General features: G+C 39.5%; 1 protein-coding gene and 1 pseudogene across 13 annotated transcripts in view; both read right to left on the reverse strand.

Moving 5' to 3' along the window:
• Window positions 1-21,834, reverse strand: part of SRPK2 (SRSF protein kinase 2) — a 248,944-nt gene that overhangs the window by 28,060 nt on the left and 199,050 nt on the right. For all 13 annotated transcript variants that reach the window (XR_008717795.1, XM_055590198.1, XM_055590194.1 and 10 more), the window contains 4 exons: window positions 20,813-20,921; window positions 20,129-20,216; window positions 19,813-19,900; window positions 17,252-17,358 (listed from right to left, as the gene is read on the reverse strand). Coding sequence is in view for 12 of the 13 variants with exons in the window: in XM_055590198.1 (XP_055446173.1) it covers window positions 17,252-17,358; window positions 19,813-19,900; window positions 20,129-20,216; window positions 20,813-20,921 (392 nt within the window). In the remaining variant the exon portion in view is untranslated. The remainder of the gene's footprint in view (window positions 1-17,251; window positions 17,359-19,812; window positions 19,901-20,128; window positions 20,217-20,812; window positions 20,922-21,834) is intronic.
• On the reverse strand, window positions 14,703-16,859 carry LOC129658791 (60S ribosomal protein L7a-like; annotated as a pseudogene).

Here is a 21,834-nt window from a genome sequence, read left to right on the forward strand (position 1 = left end):
AACTGCGGCCTACCAGGCTCCTCCGTCCATGGGATTTTCCAGGCAAGAGTACTGGAGTGGGTTGCCATTGCCTTCTCCGCCTCTAGCCCTAGGCAACCACTAATTTACTTTCTGGGTTTGGACATTTTACGTAAGTGGAATGACACAGAGTGGTCTTTTGTACCTGGCCCAATACTTTCAAGATTCATCCATGTGTAGCATGTAGCAATACCTCATTTCTTTTAAATGCCAAATAATTTTCCACTGAAAATACCACATTTTGTTTAGTCATTCAATGATGAACATTTGAGTTCTTTCCATTTTATGGCTACTATAAATATATTGCTATAAACATTCATGTACAAGTTTCTATGTAGACATGTCTTTATTTTTCTTAGTAGTGTAACTGTTGGGTCATACTGTAACTCTATCTTTAGTCTTTCAATAAACTGCCAAACTGTTTTATCCTATGGCTGCATCATTTTACACTCCCATCAGCAATGTGCAAGGATTCCAATTTTTTCATGATGGTCAATACTTGCTATCTGTCTTTTCATTTTAGTCACTCTAGTGGGTGTGAAGTGTGTATCTCATTGATCTGCATTCCCATAATGGCTAATGATGTCTGTACATTTCTAATATTGTAGGAAAGGAGAATTAGGTAGCTTTGGTACCCAGGCAATAAACTATAGTACTGAACTAAAAGAAACTAAAAGAAACCAAGATATTCACATACTTACCGTGTGCGTGTGTGTGTGTATATATATACACACACACACACACACACGTATACATTTAACCCAACTGCTTCCTATGAACAATATATATATATATATCAAAAATTACATTATATATATAACATATATATGTATATGTAATATACATATATAACATATGTATTATATATATAATGTATTATATATATACATTTTATATATATCAAAAATTACAGAGTATGGTGACCTAAATGTCAGGCCAAAGTTTTTCTGGAATTCTTTCCATAAGAGGGGAATTCTTTCTTTTCATAAGGAAAAAAATATTTTAAAATTAAAATACAGTTCATGTTCCCATATATTACAAATTCTACATGCTCAATAAACATTAGTATTTGATAACTATCTTCATTCACACATTCTAAGTCATTTGGTGGTCTTGATCACATTAGACAAGGAAGTGAGGAGAAGATAAGCAGAAGATATCTAATACTGAACAACTCGGAAAAGTTCTCAGCAAAAACCCAATGCTTCTGTCTACCTTCAGTTTCTCGCTAAACAATCTTGAAAGTGAAAGTCCCTCAGTTGTGTTCGACTCTTTGCGACCCCATGGACTATACAGTCCATGGAATTCTCCAGGCCAGAATACTGGAGTGGGGAGCCTTTCTCTTCTTCAGATCTTCCCAACCCAGGAATCCAACCCAGGTCTCCCGCACTGCAGGCAGATTCTTCAGCAGCTGAGCCACCAGGGAAGCCCAAACAATCTTAAGATGACAAAATATTAGTAAGTGAAGGCACAGAGATTTCGCAAGGAAAGTAGAAGGAACATGAGTCTCTTAACCAAGATGAAAATCCTCACATTCATTTAAAAAACTTTTCCTTGGAAATACTTTCACATGACTTCACTGACTGAGCATCAGTTGAGCTCCTATAACAGGCTGCATACTCTTACAGATGTTTGATACATAGCAATAAACAAAGTTCCCCATTTCCACGAGGCTTTGACTTTTTTACCTTAAAATTAATATTTAATGTTTTAGATAATACTTCAACTAGAATATGTTTAAATTATGTTTAAAATGTCAAAAGACCAACAGTAGGAAATATATCATTATATGTTTCCATTGAGAATAAGGCAATAATTCTGAAGGGAACACAATTCAATGAGCCTGTATATATTCACTGGCATTCATGCATCTTCTTTGTGCAAACTGAAGTATCACATGGAATTCTTACATATGAGTAGTAAGAGAAATTCTGAGAAGTACAAGAAATTAATGGACAAGTACACTGATGACTTCCAGTCTGTGGAAGTACAAGGAATAAGACTTTTAGAAAGTTTAAACTATTTTAAATTATTTCAACTAAAATTTCACTTTAATCATCAAATATTAACTCAAAGTTAAAATGTCAGCATCTTTCCAAAAATATCTTTCACTACCATCTCATGAACAAGTTGCTCCTAACTTTCCACCTTAGTTCTTTCACAGTTCTTAGGTTGTTTCACTGTGTGTGAAGCTACTTAGTAAGAGTTAATATGATCCAGTATCCAAATGTGTTAAAATGAATTTCAATGAAAATGAGACACTTGAGATGAGCAAAGTGTTCTCAGTAAGAATTTAAGGTTTCAGATATTTAATTCCTTTCATGGATCACTGCCTTGTTGTGGCAAAGGGGCTTGCATAACTCAATGAAGCTATGAGCTATGCCATGCAGAGCCACCCAAGACGGACATGTCATAGCAGAGAGTTCTGATAAAACGACCCACTGGAGGAGGGATTGGCAAACCACCCCAGTTATACCTGCCATAAGAACCTTCATGAGCTATTTAAAAAGGTCAAAAAGATATGACACCAAAAGATGAGTCCCCTAGGTCTAAGGTGTCCAATATGCTCCTGGGGAAGAGTAGAGGAGAAATACTAACAGAATGAATAAAGTGGCTGGGCTAAAGTGGATACAACGCTCAGTTGTGGATGTGTCTGGTTGTCGAAAGTAAAATCCGGTGCTGCAAAGAACAGTACTGCATAGGAACCTGGAATGTTAGGTCCACGAATCAAGGTGAGTTGTGAGTGATCAAGCAGGAGATGGTAAGAATAAACAACGATGTCCTAGGAATCAGCAAACTAAAATGGACAGGAATGGACGAATTTAATTCAGATGAACATTGTATTTACAACTGTGGGCAAGAATCCCAAAGAAGAAACAGAGTAACCCTCATAATCAACAAACGAGTCTGAAATGCAGGACTTGGGTGTAACCTCAAAAATGAAAGCACGATCTCGGTTCGTTTCCAAGGCAAGCCATTCAATCTCACAGTAATTCAAGTCTATGGAGAAGGAAATGGCAACCCACTCCAGTGTTCTTGCCTGGAGAATCCTGTGGATGGAGGAGCCTGGTGGGCTGTTGTCTATGGGGTCGCACAGAGTTAGACACGACTGAAGCGACTTAGCATGCATGCCCATTCCACTGATGCCAAAGAAATTGAAATTGATCAGTTCCATGAAGACCTAGAAGACCTCCTAGAACTAACACCTAAAAAAGATATTCTATGCATCAATGGGGATTGGAATGCAAAAGTAGGAAGTCAAGATATACCTGGAGTAATAGGCAAGTTTGGCCTTAGAGAACAAAAAATAAAGCGGGGCAAACAAAGGCTAACTGAATTCTGCATTAGTCATAGCAAATACTCTGTTTCAACAACACAAGAGACAACTTTACACATAGACATCACCAAATGGTCAATACCGAAATCAAACCGATTCCATTCTTTGTAGTCGAAGATGGAGAAGCTGTATATAGTCAGCAAAAACAAGCCCTGGAGCTGACTGTGGCTTAGACTATGATAGCAAAATTCAGGTTTAAACTACAGAAAACTGAGAAAAACACTAGGCCAGCAGGTATGACTTAAATCAAATCCTGTATGAATTCGCAGTAGAGGTAACAAGTATATTCAAGGGATTAGATCTATATGACAGAGTGTCTGAAGAACTATGGACAGAGGTCCGTAGTATTGTACAGGAGGCGGTGAACAAAACCATCCCAAAGAAAAGGAAAAGCAAGACGGCAAAGCGGTTATTTGAGGAGGCTTTACAAACAGCAGAAGAACAAAGAGAAGGGAAAAATGAGAGAGGTAAAGGTACATCCAGTTAAAAGCAGAGTTTCAAAGAACAGCTAGAAGAGAAGAAGGCCTTCTTCAATGAACAGTGTTTAATAATGGAAGAAAACAACAAAAGAGGTAAGACTAGAGATCTCTTCAGGAAAATTGGAAACATCAAGGGAGCATTCTGCCCAAAGATGGGCACAATAAAGGATAAAAATGGTAGAGACCTAGTAGACACTGAAGAGATTGAGAAGAGATGGAAAAAAAATACATAAAAGAACTGTATCAAAAAGATCTTAATGAACTGGATTACTACAATGGTGTGGTGAGTCACCCAGAGCTAGACATCCTGGAGCGTGAAGTCAGGTGGGCCTTAAGAAGCACTGCTGTTAATAAAGCTAGTGAATGTGATGAAATTCCAGCAGAACTATCCAGATCCCTAGAGGACAGGACTTCCCTGATGGCTCATATGGTAAAGTGTCTGCCTATAATGCGGGAGACTCCCTGGAGAAGGAAATGGCAACCCACTCCACTACTCTTGCCTGGAAAATCCCATGGATGGAGGAGCCTGGTAGGCTACATACAGTCCATGGGGTTGCAAAGGGTTGGACACGACTGAGTGACTTCACTTCAACAGAGGATGCCATCAGTGTTTTGCATTCATTATGTCAGCAAATCTGCAAGACCCAGCAGTGGCCACTGGACTGGAAAAGGTTAATCCTCACCCCAATTCCCAGGAAGGGCAATACCAAAGAATGTGCTAACCATCAGACAATTGCAGCTATCTCCCATGCTAGTAAAATCATGCTTAAAATCTTGCATGCTAGGCTTCAGCATTATGCGAACCAAGAACTTCCAGGTGTCCAAGCTGTGTTCGGAAAAGGAAGAACAACTAGAAATCAAATTGCCAGCATTCACTGGATTATAGAGAAAGCAAGGGAATTTCAGAAAAACATCTATCTCTGTTTCATCAACTACACTAAAGCCTTTGGCTGTATGAATCATGACAAACTGCGGAAAGTTCTTAGAGAGACGGGAATATCAGACCATCTTACTGTCTCCTGAGAAACCTGTATGCAGGTCAAAAAGCAACAGTTAGAACCCTGTATGGAACAAATGATTGGTTCAGGATTCAGAGAGGAGCACGACAGGGCTGTCTGCTGTCACCTTGTTTGTTTAACCTGTACGCCAAGCACATCATGAGAAATGCTGGGTTGGATGAGTTACAAGCGGGAATCAAGATAGGAGGGAGAAACATCAACAACCTCAGATATGCAGATGATACCATTCTAAATGGCAGAAAGTGAAGAGGAACTAAAGAGCCTCTCAATGAGGTGAAGGAGCAGAGTGAAAGAGCCAGCTTAAGACTAAATATTTAAAAAATTAAGATCATGGCATCCACCCCCATTCAGTTCAGTTCAATTCAGTCGCTTAGTCGTGTCTGACTCTTTGTGACCCCATGAATCGCAGCACGCCAGGCCTCCCTGTCCATCACCAACTCCCGGAGTTCACTCAGACTCACATCCATCAAGTCAGTGATGCCATCCAGCCATCTCATCCTCTGTCGTCCCCTTCTCCTCCTGCCCCCAATCCCTCCCAGCATCAGAGTCTTCTCCAATGAGTCAACTCTTCGCATGAGGTGGCCAAAGTACTGGAGTTTCAGCTTTAGCATCATTCCTTCCAAAGAAATCCCAGGGCTGATCTCCTTGCAGTCCAAGGGACTCTCAGGAGTCCTCTCCAACACCACAGTTCAAAAGCATCAATTCTTCGGCGCTCAGCTTTCTTCACAGTCCAACTCTCACATCCATACATGACCACTGGAAAAACCATAGCCTTGACTAGACAGACCTTTGTTGGCAAAGTAATGTCTCTGCTTTTCAATATGCTATCTAGGTTGGTCATAACTTTCCTTCCAAGGAGTAAGCATCTTTTAATTTCATGGCTGCAATCACCATCTGCAGTGATTTTGGAGCCCAAAAAAATAAAGTCTGACACTGTTTCCATTGTTTCCCCATCTATTTGGCCATGAAGTGATGGGACCAGATGCCATAATCTTCGTTTTCTGAATGTTGAGCTTTAAGCCAACTTTTTAACTCTCCACTTTCACTTTCATCAAGAGGCTTTTGAGTTCCTCTTCACTTTCTGCCATAAGGGTGGTGTCATCTGCATATCTGAGGTTATTGATATTTCTTCCGGCAATCTTGATTCCAGCTTGTGCTTCTTCCAGTCCAGCGTTTCTCATGATGTACTCTGCATAGAAGTTAAATAAGCAGGGTGACAATATACAGCCTTGGCGTACTCCTTTTCCTATTTGGAACCAGTCTGTGGTTCCATGTCCAGTTCTAACTGTGGCTTCCTGACCTGCATACAGATTTCTCAAGAGGCAGGTCAGGTGGTCTGGTATTCCCATCTCTTGAAGAATTTTCCACAGTTTATTGTGATCCACACAGTCAAAGGCTTTGGCATAGTCAATAAAGCAGAAATAGATGTTTTTCTGGAACTCTCTTGCTTTTTCCATGATCCAGCCGATGTTTTCAATGTGATCTCTGGTTCCTCTGCCTTTTCTAAAACCAGCTTGAACATCAGGAAGTTCACGTTTCACATATTGCCGAAGCCTGGCTTGGAGAATTTTGAGCATTACTTTACTAGCATGTCAGATGAGTGCAAATGTGCAGTAGTTTGAAGTGTGGGAATGGAATGAAAACGGACCTTTTCCAGTCCTATGGCCACTGCTGAGTTTTCCAAATTTGCTGGCATATTGAGTGCAGCACTTTCACAGCATCATCTTTCAGGATTTGAAATAGCTTAACTGGAATTCCATCACCTCCACTAGCTTTGTTTGTAGTGATAGCAAATAGAAAGGAAATGGTGGAAATAGTGACAGATTTCCTCTTCCTGGGCTCCAAAATCACTGCAGCCATGAAATCAGAAGATGACTGCTTCTGGGCAAGAAAGAAATGACAAACCTAGACAGTGTGTTGAAAAGCAGAGACATTACTCTGCCAACAAAAGTCCATATAGTCCATATGGTCTTGGCCAGTGGTCACATACTGTTGTGAGAGCTGGACTGTAAAGAAGGCAGAATATCAAAGAATATATGCCTTTGAACTGTGGTGCTAGGGTAAGACTCATGAGAGTCCTTTGGACAGGAAGGAGACCAAACCAGTCAATCTTAAGGGAGATCAACCCTGAATATTCACTGTAAGGACTGATGCTGAAGCTAAAGTTCCAGTATTTTGGTCATCTGATGCGAACAGCCGATTCACTGGAAAAGTCCCTGATTCTGGGAAAGACTCAGGGCAGAAGGAGCTGAAGGCGTTCAGAAGATGAGATGGTTGGACAGCATCACCGATGCAATGAACATGAACTTGGGCAAACTCTGTGCGGAGAGGGACGGGAGGCCTGGTATGCTGCAGTCCCTGGGGTCACAGAGTTGGACATGACTGGTCAACTGAACAACAACCGCACTCAACACAGTTAACCTTCCTCAAGAAATATTGCTTATGTCTAACAACAAACATAAAGAGAAGACTTGAACACAAGGAAAAGACTATTGCTTTCAGGGATAAACTAATTATGATAACGCAAATCTTGAAGAAAACAGCTAAGAGACAGCATGGAACACTGTTAAATCATGATCTTGGGACTCAGACCACCCCTGCATTACTTCTCAATCACTCATTCACAAGGCAAGGTACTTAAGCTGCCTGACCTTCCATTTTCTTATCTATAAAAGGGGGAACATTATCCATTAGACAGAAATGTGAGAAGAATTAATGTATGAAAACCTCACAGTACAATGTCTAGCTCACAAGAAGCTCAAACTAAATGGTAAAATGAACTAAGTCAGAAGATTTGTATTGATACTGACTTAATAAACATAACTTCGCTAAGTCTCTTATTAAATTTCTCTGGGTCTCATTTCTCCCATCTATAATATGAATTGGATCTACCTGATGATTCTTTTAATGAATACTGATACATTTTTAAAATATATAGCTATAAGAATGATTTTATTTTCAAAAATAGCATTTCTGTTCTCAGCCAGTGAAGTTAAAGCATCCCAAAACCCAAAATCAAAAAATGATAGGCAATCTTACAAAAATTTATGCCAAATATTATAACAATAAAAAAAACAATCAACAAATCAAATTTCACACTCAAGGATAGATCTCCCTTGTCTTACTACAGAACGTGTATATCTCTTGCCTAAAAAACATACTTGGCCTCATCAGCAGGAGGCAGCAGAGATCCTCGCTGCCATCTGCTCCATCATGAGACCCCAGGTCAAGTCATCATAGCCGGGCCAGGAACAGGCTGCATCCCACACCAGGGAGGCAGCTCCCACCCCACGGGCAGGGCCCGTTCTCTTCGTGTGAGGCAGCAGTAGTGCAGGCCTGCAGGCAGAGCTCTGGGCTGGAAGCCAGGAGATTTCAGTTCTGGTTCAGGAACTGACTAGCTATGGCTCAGAGTGTCTCTTCCCTCCCCTGACCTCAAATTCAGCCATAAAATAAGGCACTTGGTTAGGACAGTCTCTAATATTTCTGTCTAGGCACCTATGAACCATGCGAAAGACCATTTATTACTGGTGTTAACAACATAAACTAACTCCCTTTCCACCTTGGTGTGCTAGAAATCGGTCCTGTCACATACAGAAAGGACGGAGTAAGTTGGGAATAACATGGAGGTTTCACCTGAATGTATCTCCCAGGGCCTGCTCACCACCCACAGAAAGCTTCCCCCTAAATTCTAAACTGAACAGAGAAACAGAACAAGAGCAATTCTGCACATTCTCTTCTGACTCTGGTCACAATATGGGAGCCTTTCTTCTGCCACACCAGAACAAAGGACGCAGGGCAAGGAGAGGGGGTGACCTCTGATGACATGGGCAAGGCCTTGTAACCAGCACCAGGGAGACCCGACCAGCGGCAGAGGGGCTGGCCGTGCAGGGGAGTGCCCAGGGCAACAGCACCACACGGGGACACTGGTCCTTGTGGACATGGAGGGTAACAGCAGAGAGCGTTCCTCAAGCCAGAGGCTTTGCTCCTGGGAAAGCTAAAGCTCCCAGAGGATCTCTCTTCCTCACGAGGACAGAGGACAGACAGTAGGTAAATGCTACAAGCTGCTCCGACAAGCACATGCTAGACTGAATGAGAAGTGTGGGGAACACCTGCCACAATCACCGACGACGAGGGCCACGGACACTTTCCTCATCCACTCTGTCCTGAAATCTCCCTGCTCCTTGTTCTTTCCAACTCTGAGCAGCGAAAATTAATGAGAAAGTTAAGTAGCTGTACTTAACTTCTGAATACAGTCAGGACAAAAGATAAAACACTGCCTAGCACTGCAGCGCAGAGGAATGAGCTGGGGAAGGGGCTCGATTCCCTTGAAGGGAGCAGCTTCCCTGAATTTCTGAGTTGCATACCCAGCACTCTGAGGAGGAGAGTTCAAGTTAGTAGAGAATCATATGTACTACCACATGGGCAAATCCAAGAGCATAAAAATGCTTACCAACCAATTTTCTACTCTAAAAATTGAACAATATTGGCTTGATCATAATGAATTCATTGATAAGTAGGACCAGTGAGATCATTTAAATGGTATATAAGTAATAAGTGTTGACAAATTCATGATAACAGCCTGCTGGGTGGGGACCTGATTCATGGTTTTGTCTGCAAAATCAGCCACCCCCCAGAAGGTGGGTTTGAAAAAGCAAGGCGTTTGGAAAGTCCCTTAGCTTACATACTGCAGTACATATCACCAATTAAGTAATGTACTTTGAAATGATCTAATTGCTACTTCCACTATTAATGTAAAAGTAGACCATCTCCAGAAACATGAATGCACACTTTTCACAAGACATGCTATAATGTAAAATGCTTCCAATCTTCCTGTGTAGACATTCCTTAACAACACTAGCCCGCAGTCAAGAGCATGGACTCTGGATCACACCATCCAGATTCCCACAGCCTTGATTCCCACAGTAACTGTGGAATCTGGGGAAGCTTTTAATACCTCCTTCAGGGTGGAGGTAAGAACACCCCTAGCTTCCTAAGGCTGCGGTGAGGACTAGACAGCATAACACAAAGACAGCACTTAAACAGGGAGTGCCCGCAAGAGCATAATGCATGTTTGTGATAATCACGATAAGTGAAAGAGTAATGATTCAAAAATCCCAGGCTACATGCTGTACCTGCATATCATAGCAAAGTCACCGTGTCCTTACCAAGCCTCATTTAATGGTAAGCCGCCACTTCTTCAAAAGTTTTCTGGAAAGGGCAATGAATTAAACCATAAAGTTTTAAAAAGTAAAATATCAGCTACCCTTTTGATTACATAGGAAAGTAAAAGCTGTGTTTAAAGAACAGCAACAGTATTTAGAACCCCATCACCTGTGGTATATCTTGAATGCACCACAAATAACAAATACTGCCATCATAGCACCATTTCTTCTTTCAGCTTTAAAAATAAAAGCTAAACATAAAATTGACTTCAATAAAGCTGATTCTAAAAGAAAAAGAAATGAAAGCTGGGGGTGGGAGGGAATAGACCCCACCTGAGGTCAGAGAAGCAGCCTGGGCGGAGGCAAGGGGGTGTTCTCACCATCACCACCAGAGGATGGCCCCTCCTGACCCTGTACAAGGTCACCAGGACTAAATGAGAACAGCTAAAAAATGATCAAAGGATTAGTAAGAGTGTATGGGAAACCCTGGAAAAGCAAGTGATCCAATTATGCTGGGACATTTCAAAACTAAGTGGGAACGTTTATCTACAAGCCCGTCAGATCACAGAAAGGTCAGCCACTTTGTACAATAAGAGGAACATACATTTCTTACTTCATTTAAGGAAAGATAACCTATCATTCCAGACTGCCTACAACATGAAGGAAGCTACAGAGAGATGTGGAACCCATAACACATGGTTGGGGACACAGGGTGCTCACAATGCAGCTGGGCAGACAGAACAGCTACCCTGTGCTGGTCACTATGCCAAAAGCTTTATCATCAATCCCTCCAAACTCATCTCCACAAGAAAGCCACAAATTACGTATTATCATCCTGATGTGACTAATGAGGACACAGGCCTACAGAAGCTAAGTAATTTGATCAGGGTCACAAAGTAGCAAATGTCAAGGTCAGAGTTTGAAATTAAATCTATTGCTAAAACTTAACTGTACTCGTCATACTTCCCACTACTGCAATGATTCTCAGCGAAAGGAAAGTTTGCCTCCTTGAGGGTATTTCACAAAGCTCAGAGACATTCTTTAATTGTCACGGTTGGGGTGGTGCTGGCTGACACAGGTATCTAATGGGCTGAGGCCACATATATGTCTAAACAACCTACAACACACAGGACATGCCCCTACAAAAAAGGACTGTGAAAGTGTGAGTGGCTCAGTCATGCCCGACTCTTTGCGACCCCATGGACTGCAGCCAGCCAGGCTCCACCGTCCTTGGAATTCTCCAGGCAAGAATACTGGAATGGGTTGCCACTCCCTTCTCCAGGGAATCTTCTCGACCCAGGGATTGAACTCAGGTCTCCTGTGTTGCAGGTAGACTCTTACCATCTGAGCCACCTGGGAAGCCCCAGGACTATCCAGTCCAAAAAAGGACTATCCAGTCCAAAATGTCAATAGTGCCAGGGGTAAGAAACATTAGCTTACATTATAAGGCTCTGTAATCATTAAGAAAGAACCAAGTGCAGGCTGCAGCCATCCTTCCCCGGGGAGGGAAGAAATACCACTCTTAATGGGTGAGTATGGGAAGCCTTGTCATAGAAGTGAAATTTTGGTTGCATCTTTATAAACATGGTAGAAAATAAAGAATGGTTATTTTCTACAGACTAGGACAAAAGAAATGAATCAAAGATGTGGTGCTTAAAAAAATGGCAAAGTAAGCACTTTCTCTAAATAACCTAGAGAAAAGTAGTAAAAAAAAAAATCATGTACAAAAATCCTGGTAAAGCAGTGTGTGTTTATAAATGCTTGGGACATCTCTGAATATTCATAAGAAAACTCTAATTTGGGTGATTCTAGAAAGGAAACTGTGTATCTGAAGGACACTAACAAATCTTCTCTATTTAAAAGATGATTAATTAATTAATCAATAAGGAAAGATTTACCTGCCAGGGAATAAGAGCTGATTCAGGGTTTGTAAGGGAAACATGGACTTTCATCAGATGGTAGAAGACCTTAAACAGGTTCATAAGAAGAGCCATGGTTTAACTTTTATTGGACATGAGCTGTGTACAAGTCCAAAGATATTATTTGTTGCTTGGAAAAATGGTAAACACATACACTCCAAACCCAGACTACCTGGGTTTGAATTCCTGCTCCACCACAAACACTGGTTGTTTCTTGACTGGGGCTAAATTACTGAACCGCAGGTTCCACTTCCTTAAAAAAAAAAGAAAAGAAAAAGCACACAAAAACCCAGTATCACAGGCTTATTGTGAGGATTCAATACATTAAAATTTACAAAGTACTTAAAATTATGCTTTGCACACAGTAAGCACTGAACAAATATTCACAATTATTAATAGCAATATCCCTTTATACCTTAACAATAATAATGAAGGTACCATTATTATTCTCATTTTATTCATAATGAAACTATGGCTTAAAAAGATTATATAACTTGGCCAAAGTTCTTTAGCTGGAGTAGCGTATACAGTTGTAAATTCCCTCAGAATTTACAGGGGTTTGGTTCCAGGACATCCACCCTCCCCTGAGTATACCAAGAGCCCCAGATGCTCAAGTCCCTTATGGTGAAAGGGCAGCAGTATTTGCATGTAATCTACACACATCCTCCCACATACTTTACATCATCTCTAGATTACTTATAGTATTTTACACAATGTAAATACTACAGAAATAATTGTAAATAAAATGTAAATGTTATGTACTAGTTGTCTGCACAGCAAATTCAAATTTGTTTTTTGGAACATTCTCGAATTTTTTCCCTGAATATTTACAATTCATGGTTGGTGGAATCCATGGATTCAGAAACCTAAGGACACATAGAATTATTTCTGACACCAACACCCAAGTTCTACATCACTCTATACATTGCTTCACGAAAGCCAACAATATTGATCTTCCAGAACATGCAACAGAATGCCAGTAGAGGTTTCTACATAAGGATATGAATTATTAAAGTGAAGTGTTACTGAGGAAAATAACTGTCAACAGAATAAACTGAAGTGAAAAGGTGAGGTGATAAGGACCACCAAGAAAGGTGGTGCTGGAAACAAAAAGAATACCACGAGAAACATACATGGCCAGAAGGGATCAATGGTAGGTGACCAGGGGAGAGGGCTGGGTTCAACAGCGATGAGTGAAACACTGTTAGCCACACTGGACTTCAGAGGTGAAGGAGGCCGCACAGTGAAAGAGTATTAGAAAGCTGGCCCACTCTGTTGTATCCTGGGGAGTGACAGCTGAGTGGGTCTATTAATACAGGATCCTACTGGAATCAAAAGTACTGAGCCCAGAGGATGACTCAAAGGGAATGAAAGGAAATTCAGGCAGAGAGATTATTGCCTGGGGTATATAACAATGTGCTACTTTGAGAGATATAAGTTTAGAGGGGGAAAAAAATCCAGATTTCATGGTATTTTTCTTAAAGAAAATTAAAGATGGGATCAAATTAAAGCAAAACAAAGCTTCTATTAACAATGCCTACAAGAACTAAGTGCAGACCACATAAAATCAAAATTCCATCTTGAAATTATTCTAGACCAATAAAATACTACATGAGTTCTTACTCTCTAAGGAGCAGTGTACATAAATTAAAGTGAGGATTACATTCATTAAATCATTTGTTCAGTAAGTATGCATTAAAGTTTCAATACACTTCAAGAACAATTTATTTAGATTTAGAGACATTTTTATTAGCTAAGAATGGCAAGATTTTGGTTTTCCATTCTGGAATACAAAATAAATATTGACAGTTCCTCTGCTGATTCATTTTCTCCCAACACTGTCAAGCTTAAGTTGTGGTGACACCTAAGGCAACAGTAGGGGATGACAGAACCTGTGTGATATACATGCAAGCTGTTATTTCTGAAATTATGTGCTTTGTTAAAATATGTAAAACCTGTATCCCAATGTTCACAGCAGCACTATTTATAATATCCAGAACATGGACACAACCTAGATACCCATCAATAAATGAATGGATGAAGAAGATGTACATATTCAGCAATAAAAAGGAAGGTAACTGAGTCATTTGTAGTGATGTGGATGGACCTAGAGTCTGTTATACAGAGTGAAGTAAGTCAGAAAGAGAAAGACAAATATTGTGTATTAATGCATATATATGGAATCTATAAAAATGGTACTGATGAACTTATTTGCAGGGAAGAATAGAGATGTAGAGAATGGACTTGTGCACACAGTGGGGGAAGAAGCGGGGGGAGGAACTGAGAGAGTAGCACTGACATTATACACCATACGTGTAAGACAGCTAGTGGGAAGCTGCTGTACAGCGCAGGGAGCTCAGTTCGGTGCACTGTAATGACCAGAGAGGCAGGACGGGGGTGGGGGGAGAGGCTCAGCAGGGAGGAGATATATGTATATGTATAGCTGATTCAGGCTGTTGTACAGCAGAAACTAATGCAACACTGTAAAGCAATTATACTCCAATTAAAAAAACTATACTCACATGCTTTCTTAACTTCATATTTAGAAATAAGAATTGTCATAAATAATAAGTTATTTCTTAATGTGCATTTTTTCTTAATTTTAACTACAAGAAAAATAAATGGGCATTTTCCTTCCATCAAAATAAAAAATATGTAAATCTTTCAAGATTTCCAGGATTTATCAGAGATAAAGTAGGAAATTTACATTAGATAACAAATTTTTTCAAAATTTTAACTAGATTTTTTTTTTTTTAAGTTTAGATTTGACACTAATAGTTATATATACCAAAGGGACATTTGGGGATCAAAAAACTCCAATTAACATTTCCCTTAACATGAATCGTCATCTAAATCAAAGGAAAGTTATTGTTTTTTTCACTTGAGATGTTAGGCATGTTAAAATAATGAGTTAAAATGCTACTATCTAAAACCTACAAGGGAACAGATATATTAAACAAAAGCTACCCATGGATCCACACTAGGCACACGCACGCACACGACAGTGTGGGAGTGCAGTCCTCCCGGGTAAGCCAGTGCAGCCCCTCTTCTCAAGTACCATCTACAGTGTTAGAAGATAAGCTGCCAATTTGCAGTACAAAAAAGGCAAAGGTAAATAAAGAGATGAACAACATACTGAATAAACAGAGTGACCTATACACAATTTCAAAAGCAGTATCTAGGGTGCTTTTAACAAAACAAATTCAGGTTCAAATTTTTTTAAAAATTTAAAAACCTACACACATATGCCAACATGCAAATACCTCTACAACTGTCAGGAAGCTGCTTCTTCAGACACTCACATCTTAAAATTCACAATTCCTTAACTGTGAATCATTCCCTGACTCTTTTCTTATTTAAGAATTCTGGATCAAGGTCTATATTTCAGGTATAGAATCTTCAGGCAGATCTAGCTCAAGTTTTAGGCCATGGGACCAAAAAAAGAGAACCAAACCACCTAGTCCTCTTCTCAAGCAAACCAAGCAACCTCCTTGATATTACTTACACTGCAGAAATAGACACAGATATTATCCATTACATCAGAATAGGTAATCCAGAATAAGACATATCTACAACTTTCCTACCTTAGGCTTTAAGGACAATGAGTCAAAGACTGGTATGTTCCATGCAGAAAACTGAATCTGGGAAACATTCCTAATCAGAAGGAGATCTTCCATATGTGGATACTTCCATTCCATAAACATCTGCTTAAGTATCATCACCCAAACAGACCCTAACTGAAGGGTCTTTTTTTTTGTCAAGGCAAAAGTACAAATATTCCCTATATAACTTAAACATTCCTTAAATTATCTTTCATTTACCCTTCATCCAAATACTAAGAAATAGCAAATAAAAACAACACATTACATGTTTATCTGTGTTTTTTTGTTTTTTTTTTTTTTTTTTTTTTGAAGAATCTTTTTTATTACTTTTATGTACAGAAAACTCAATAGTGTACACTCAGCCCAGCTTGGTGGCCAGTTCTTTGGCCTTTGCCTTTTCCAGCTTGGCAATGCAAGCCACTGACTTTGGCCCCAGGACATGCCTCCCCAGTGATGACGGATCTCATTGTATCTGCCATTGTAATTGGTCCTGATGGCTTCCACCAGCTTAGCCAGGGCACTCTTGTCCTTCGAGTTGACTTGTGTGAAGGCTATGGTGGTGCATGTCTTCCTGTGGACCAGGCGGTCCAGCCAGGCCTTGCCCTTGATGATGCAGTAGGGAACCCCCATTTTGCGGCATAGGGCAGGCAGGAAGACCACAAGCTCGATGGGATCCACATCGTGAGCGATCACCAGCAGCTGGGCCTTCTTGTTCTCCACCAGGGTGGTGACAGTGTTGACCCCTGCTCGAAGGACAGGTGGCCTCTTGGTGGGGATGTTGCCTTTGCCGGCAGCTTTCTTCTCAGCTCGGGCCAGCAGCCTCTGCTTCTTCTCTTGCTTTGTCTCTGGTCTGTACTTGTGGGCCAGCTTAAGCAGTTGAGTTAGCTGTTTGTCGGCCCAAGGCCTGGGTGAATTGGTTAATTGTAGGAGGCACTTTCAGCCACTTATAGAGAATAGCCCTTTGCCACTGCAGCCGGATGTAGCGGGGCCATTTGACAAGGCGGGTGAGGTCCCTCTTGGGTTGGATGTCCTGTCCAATGCCAAAATTCTTGGGCCTCTTCTCAAACAGGGGGTTGACCACCTTCTTGGCCTCCTGCTTCTTCACCATGGCCGGGGCCAGGGCCACCTTCTTCCCTTGGCCTTCTTTCCCTTCGGCATCTTGAAGGGCTGGCGTAGAGAGCTATCTGTGTTATCTTCTAAGTGGAATATTTTGTAAATGATATTGGATAAAACAATTTCTTATTTTACTGAATCATTTATGTGAAAAAAGATTCAGATACCAAAAGAAACGTGTGTTTGACATTTACATATTACTGTCTTCATAAGACAGAATAGCTTATCATTAAGTAAATACCAATATAAAATTGATTTAACAAGTTCACAGTGTTAAGCGCTGTAATATATGTATCTTTAAAATGGGAGATATGTGTCTGTGTACGTATTTTTTATTTTTATTTAAAACAAAACAGTAATTTGGGACTTCCCTATTAGTCCAGGGGTTAAGAATCTGCCTTCCAATGCAGGAAATGCCAGCTCAATGCCTGGTTGGGGAACTAAGATCCCATATGCCTTGGGGCTATCTGAGCCTGGGTGCCTCAACTAAAACCCAACACAGCAAAATAAATAAATATTTTTAAACAAACAAACAGTAATTTGTGTGGAAAGGCTGACCAGTTAGGTATATGCAGGATGGGGCTTGAGGTCATAAGTCTCACCTGTCTAATGATGCTCTTCACACAACGTACTGGGAGGCCTTGGTAGTTGGACTTTATGATCCACTTGAGGAGATGGTGGCCAAGCACTTCAAAGACCATGCAGACATCTGGGACAGAGTTAAGGATCATTTCTAGATACATTTCCTGGAGTGACACACTTACTAAAAGCAGAATCACTGTGGCACTTGGCAAAAGAATTAGTTCTTTATAAAGTGTAACATCAATACTATCAATAATAACAAAAGTGTGGAACTTCCCTCGTGGTCCAGTGGATAAGACTCCATGCTCCCAATTAAGGGGGCATAGGTTCGTTCCGTGGTCCAGGAACTAAGATCCCTCATGCAGCAACTGAGCCTGTGCACCACAACTACAGAGCCCGCATATCACAATGAAGACCGAGCGCAGCCAAGATAAATAATTTAAAAAGAAAACAATGGCTGCTTACTGTTTCTCACCTAAACAGAAAAATCTAACATTTACTAAATATACTTACTATGTACCATATAGGATTTAATGTGTACTCATAACAATGGGAGGGATGAGGCAAGTAAACCTCAGCGAGTTTAAAGAACCCTTCCTGCCTGACACAGGGTAAAGGTGGCAGAGTCATGACTCGACAATACTTACCTGTGGGCTTGCTCTGTCCAGCACACTCCTCCTGACAATAAGCCTTAACGAAAATGAGCAAGACTGAAACCTCACAGAAACCCATGAGGGAAAGAACAAGAGAACTAGCCCCTCTTAAGTGTCCTGCCTGCCTACCTAAATTTCTATCCAATCCTCACATAAAACATTTTATAAAACAGAAATTTACCAAACACAGTAAACTTTTCCTTCAATAATATCTTTCACTGGGTCACTAGATCAAATTCTTAATTACGTTTTTAAGAATGTATGATCACAATTTAGGACATGGCATGGTCATAAGAACAACCTATAATAATGAAATCTCAGGAATCTGTTGTCATTTTTTTAAAAAACAGAAATTCTAGTCAACCACTGGCCCTCCAGAACTATGTCCCATCAAAGTCTCTCATATAAATATAAACATGTCATTCATACAGAAATGAATGGCTCTGAAACCCTTTAAGGCCTATATATAGACTATAAAAAGGTCATTTAATATTTTATGTAATATCTAGATCTATTAAAACCACATCATCATAGTAACTATTGCTTTAAATATCTTTAATAAAAATAAGAAAAATATTTCTACAATACTGGAAAACAAATGTGCTACAGACTTATGTATAGATGATCTAAAATGAGAAGTTCCTTACTATATACCAAACTCATTAAAAAAAAATGGAAACCAAGGTCTAAACTTAATAGCAGACACAGAGCCACAGCCCAAGGTTTCTAAATTATCACCAGAGTATTCTAAAAGCATTGATAGCCGCTGGAGTGTATATATCAAAAATCAACTCCACTGACCTACAAATTAGGTGTTTCCTCCAAAGAAACTCTCTATCAGCTGTTTTAACAACAACATTTCAAATGTTATGCAAGAGGAAGGGCTGCCCTGCCTACCATAAACAGGCTCACTTGGAGAGCAGGACAGAGGACCAGTTCCATCTTTCCATCTATCAAGAGGGAAAATGCACCCTGCAGTTAACAGAAAGGATCTTAAGGCAAAGGAAGAGGCAACATCAGCAGTCACCAGAATTTGCCAATGTCCTCGAATCCAATCCCTAGAAGAAATATAAAAACCTCCTCAAATCAGGTGTGAGGGGAGTGCTTCCCGGAGGAATCAGGACCCAGCAGATGCACAAACAGGATGTCATTCTGGGGTGAAAGCTGGGAGAGGGTTTGCCCTCAGCTTTCTGAAGCTTCAACAGGTCAAACATCAAAATGTTGGATTTGTTCCAAAGATGATAAAGGAAAGAATAAAAGGTCAGGAAGGAGGAAAAGACCCTCTTGACACACTCTTGGCACTCATCCCTCAAAGGACTATGAATACACAGTCCAGTATTCCTGAACCTTGGGAAATGAAGGCATTGCCTAGGTCAATCACACAAAGAGCTAACTCAGAGGATCCAATACTAGAATATGGAAACAGCATTTTGGAAACTAAAGACATTATTTCTTCTCTCCACTTGTGCCAACAACACTAAGCTACAGGTTACTCTGCTGTCACTACCACTCCTGGGCTATCCTTTAGTAATGCCCCGGGCAAAAGGAGAAAATAACTCCTTCCACACCCATTCACCCTGCTGAGCCTCACCTCCAAAACTACTAAGCGCGCAAACAACTGACCAGAAGCAAGAAAAAAAGAGGTCATGAGATGCCCTTGCTCCACTTGTAAGACACATTTCTTCTCCAAAACTAGAAGGCCGCCATATTCAAAAAGCAAAAGGAACAACTCATCTTTATAATTAAGAAGCTTTCATCTTTCAAAAATCATATAATACGGTGACACTAGAGGTTTCATGTGGAGAGTGATGCAGCAGAGCAAACAGAAGTTTATAAGTGCTTGAAATATTTACTTTTTTTTAATGGAGAAGAAAAACTAGAATATTAATTCAGCCATTAAGAAGCAACAGAACTGTCAGAAAGGATACGTATTCCATTCATGCCTGAAATCTTGAAGTCATCTATAAGCTGCACTACCATGTCTTTATTTGGGTCACTGGGATCACTTTCTCGAACCTAGAGAAAGAAAAATAAATTCAAGAACAGAAGTGTTTAAGACTGAAAGTCATTTCCACTATACCAACCAAAACTATTTTAATAAAAGAAAATTTTAAAAAAATAAAAGATTCAGTATTTGAATTTCTAAATAATAAATGCAATTACTTTCGTAAAATTCAGAAAAACTTCTCTGTAAAATTTTGTCATTAACCTTTCTTATATCATTCACGTATTTGTAGTACTTACACATTTGAGCAATTTTATTTCATCCAAGGCTGTCTCTGTATAATGCTGGGCACTTTTTACAACTTTCATTGCAACAAATCTTTTTCCCCTTTGAAAAAATGCATTAAAAAAATATTAACAGCAGAAGTGTTAACTGTAACAACTAATAAACTAGACTAATAAACTAAACATTATAATGAACTCTAATAAGCTCTAATTAATAGAAACTTTTAATACTTTCCTTTAAAATAGTACTTTTCAAATTGTGGGCCCATAGTTAAGCAGTGGCTTCATGGTAGATCTTTTTTGCTTTTTGTTTCTGTTCTGTCCTCATAAAAATATGGCACACTATCAGAGTTCATCGTCACATATGGTTAAGATCAAGTATTGTTTTAAAACACTTTTATTTCAATTCACATACACTACACATGTGTATGTGTACTATAAGAAGACAGTTTCATATTATGGATCATAGCTTAAAAAAAAAGTTAAAACCCACTAATTTGAAAGGTCTATATGTTATTATTTTATACTTGAAATGTTTTTCTGGTATGGATGAATTACTATATGACTCGAATGTGGTGCAATTACAAAGAATAAGTCTCAGATATAAAAGCAGAAGAAAGTCAATATTTAAATAGCTTGTTATAAAATAAAGATGTTGAACCAGACCAGGAATCAACAGCACAGACGAGGAGCACTTACTGCATATCCCAGCACAGCCAGACAGTAGAGAAGTGGCCCCATCCTAGCTTCCTAATAACATGGTACCGGCCATTGAAGAGGTCTCCAATTTTCACTGGATGATAGCCACCTACGATTGTTTTAAAAAAAAAAAAATTTTGTTTCTTTTCTTTTCTTTTTTTTTTCAGAATAATAGTAATAGAAACACTTTCTTCCTTATCAGTTCATACCAGTAAATAAATCTCTAAATAGTAAAATTGGATTTGAAACATGTTTAATAATATAACATTTTTTCAAGAGCATCTTTCATCAAGAGAAAAATGCCCTATGTCTTTCTTTTAGGCTTCTTCATTTTTTAAAAACTTACCTTAAAAAAGCAATGAACCAACCCAACACACCGTAACAGTAACTGGAGGTTTTAAAGTCTAGGTGCACATACTATGTATATTCCAACTCTGGACATTTCTAACCAGTAAGTTAAATGCACATCTTTTGGGGTCAGTGTAACACAACTCACCAAAACAAAGGATGTGTACTCTGCATAGTTCTGCATACCAATAAGGAAGTATATGATATATGACAATTTACCCACCAAAAGAACTTGCTTCTCTCACCACTTGTCCTCAACCTCATGCTCCTGCCAGGAAACAGGTTGGAGAGCAAGAGAGCACTCAGTGTTAAGGCGGGCTTGGGGAGGTAAGAATGCTTCATAGGCATCTACATGACCTCACTTTGCATTGTAAATAAGATGATCGGGGTACAAAGTAGCATGCCTAATATGATACCATTTTGGTGAAACACACAAGAAAAAGTCTAGAAAGATAAAGATATTTAGCAGCAAACATCTCTGGATTATAAAATTACTCTTTTATTCTTTTTATCTCTATTTTATTTTTTTCCTCTATATTTTCCAATTTTTTCCTAAAAAAAAAAAATACTTTTCTACATTTTATTCTTTATTTTTTGTTTAATTTTATTTTATTTTTAAACTTAACATAATTGTATTAGTTTTGCCAAATATCAAAATGAATCCGCCACAGGTA

The sequence above is a fragment of the Bubalus kerabau genome, chromosome 8 (genome assembly GCF_029407905.1).
Source record: "Bubalus kerabau isolate K-KA32 ecotype Philippines breed swamp buffalo chromosome 8, PCC_UOA_SB_1v2, whole genome shotgun sequence".
Lineage (NCBI taxonomy): Eukaryota > Metazoa > Chordata > Mammalia > Artiodactyla > Bovidae > Bubalus > Bubalus kerabau.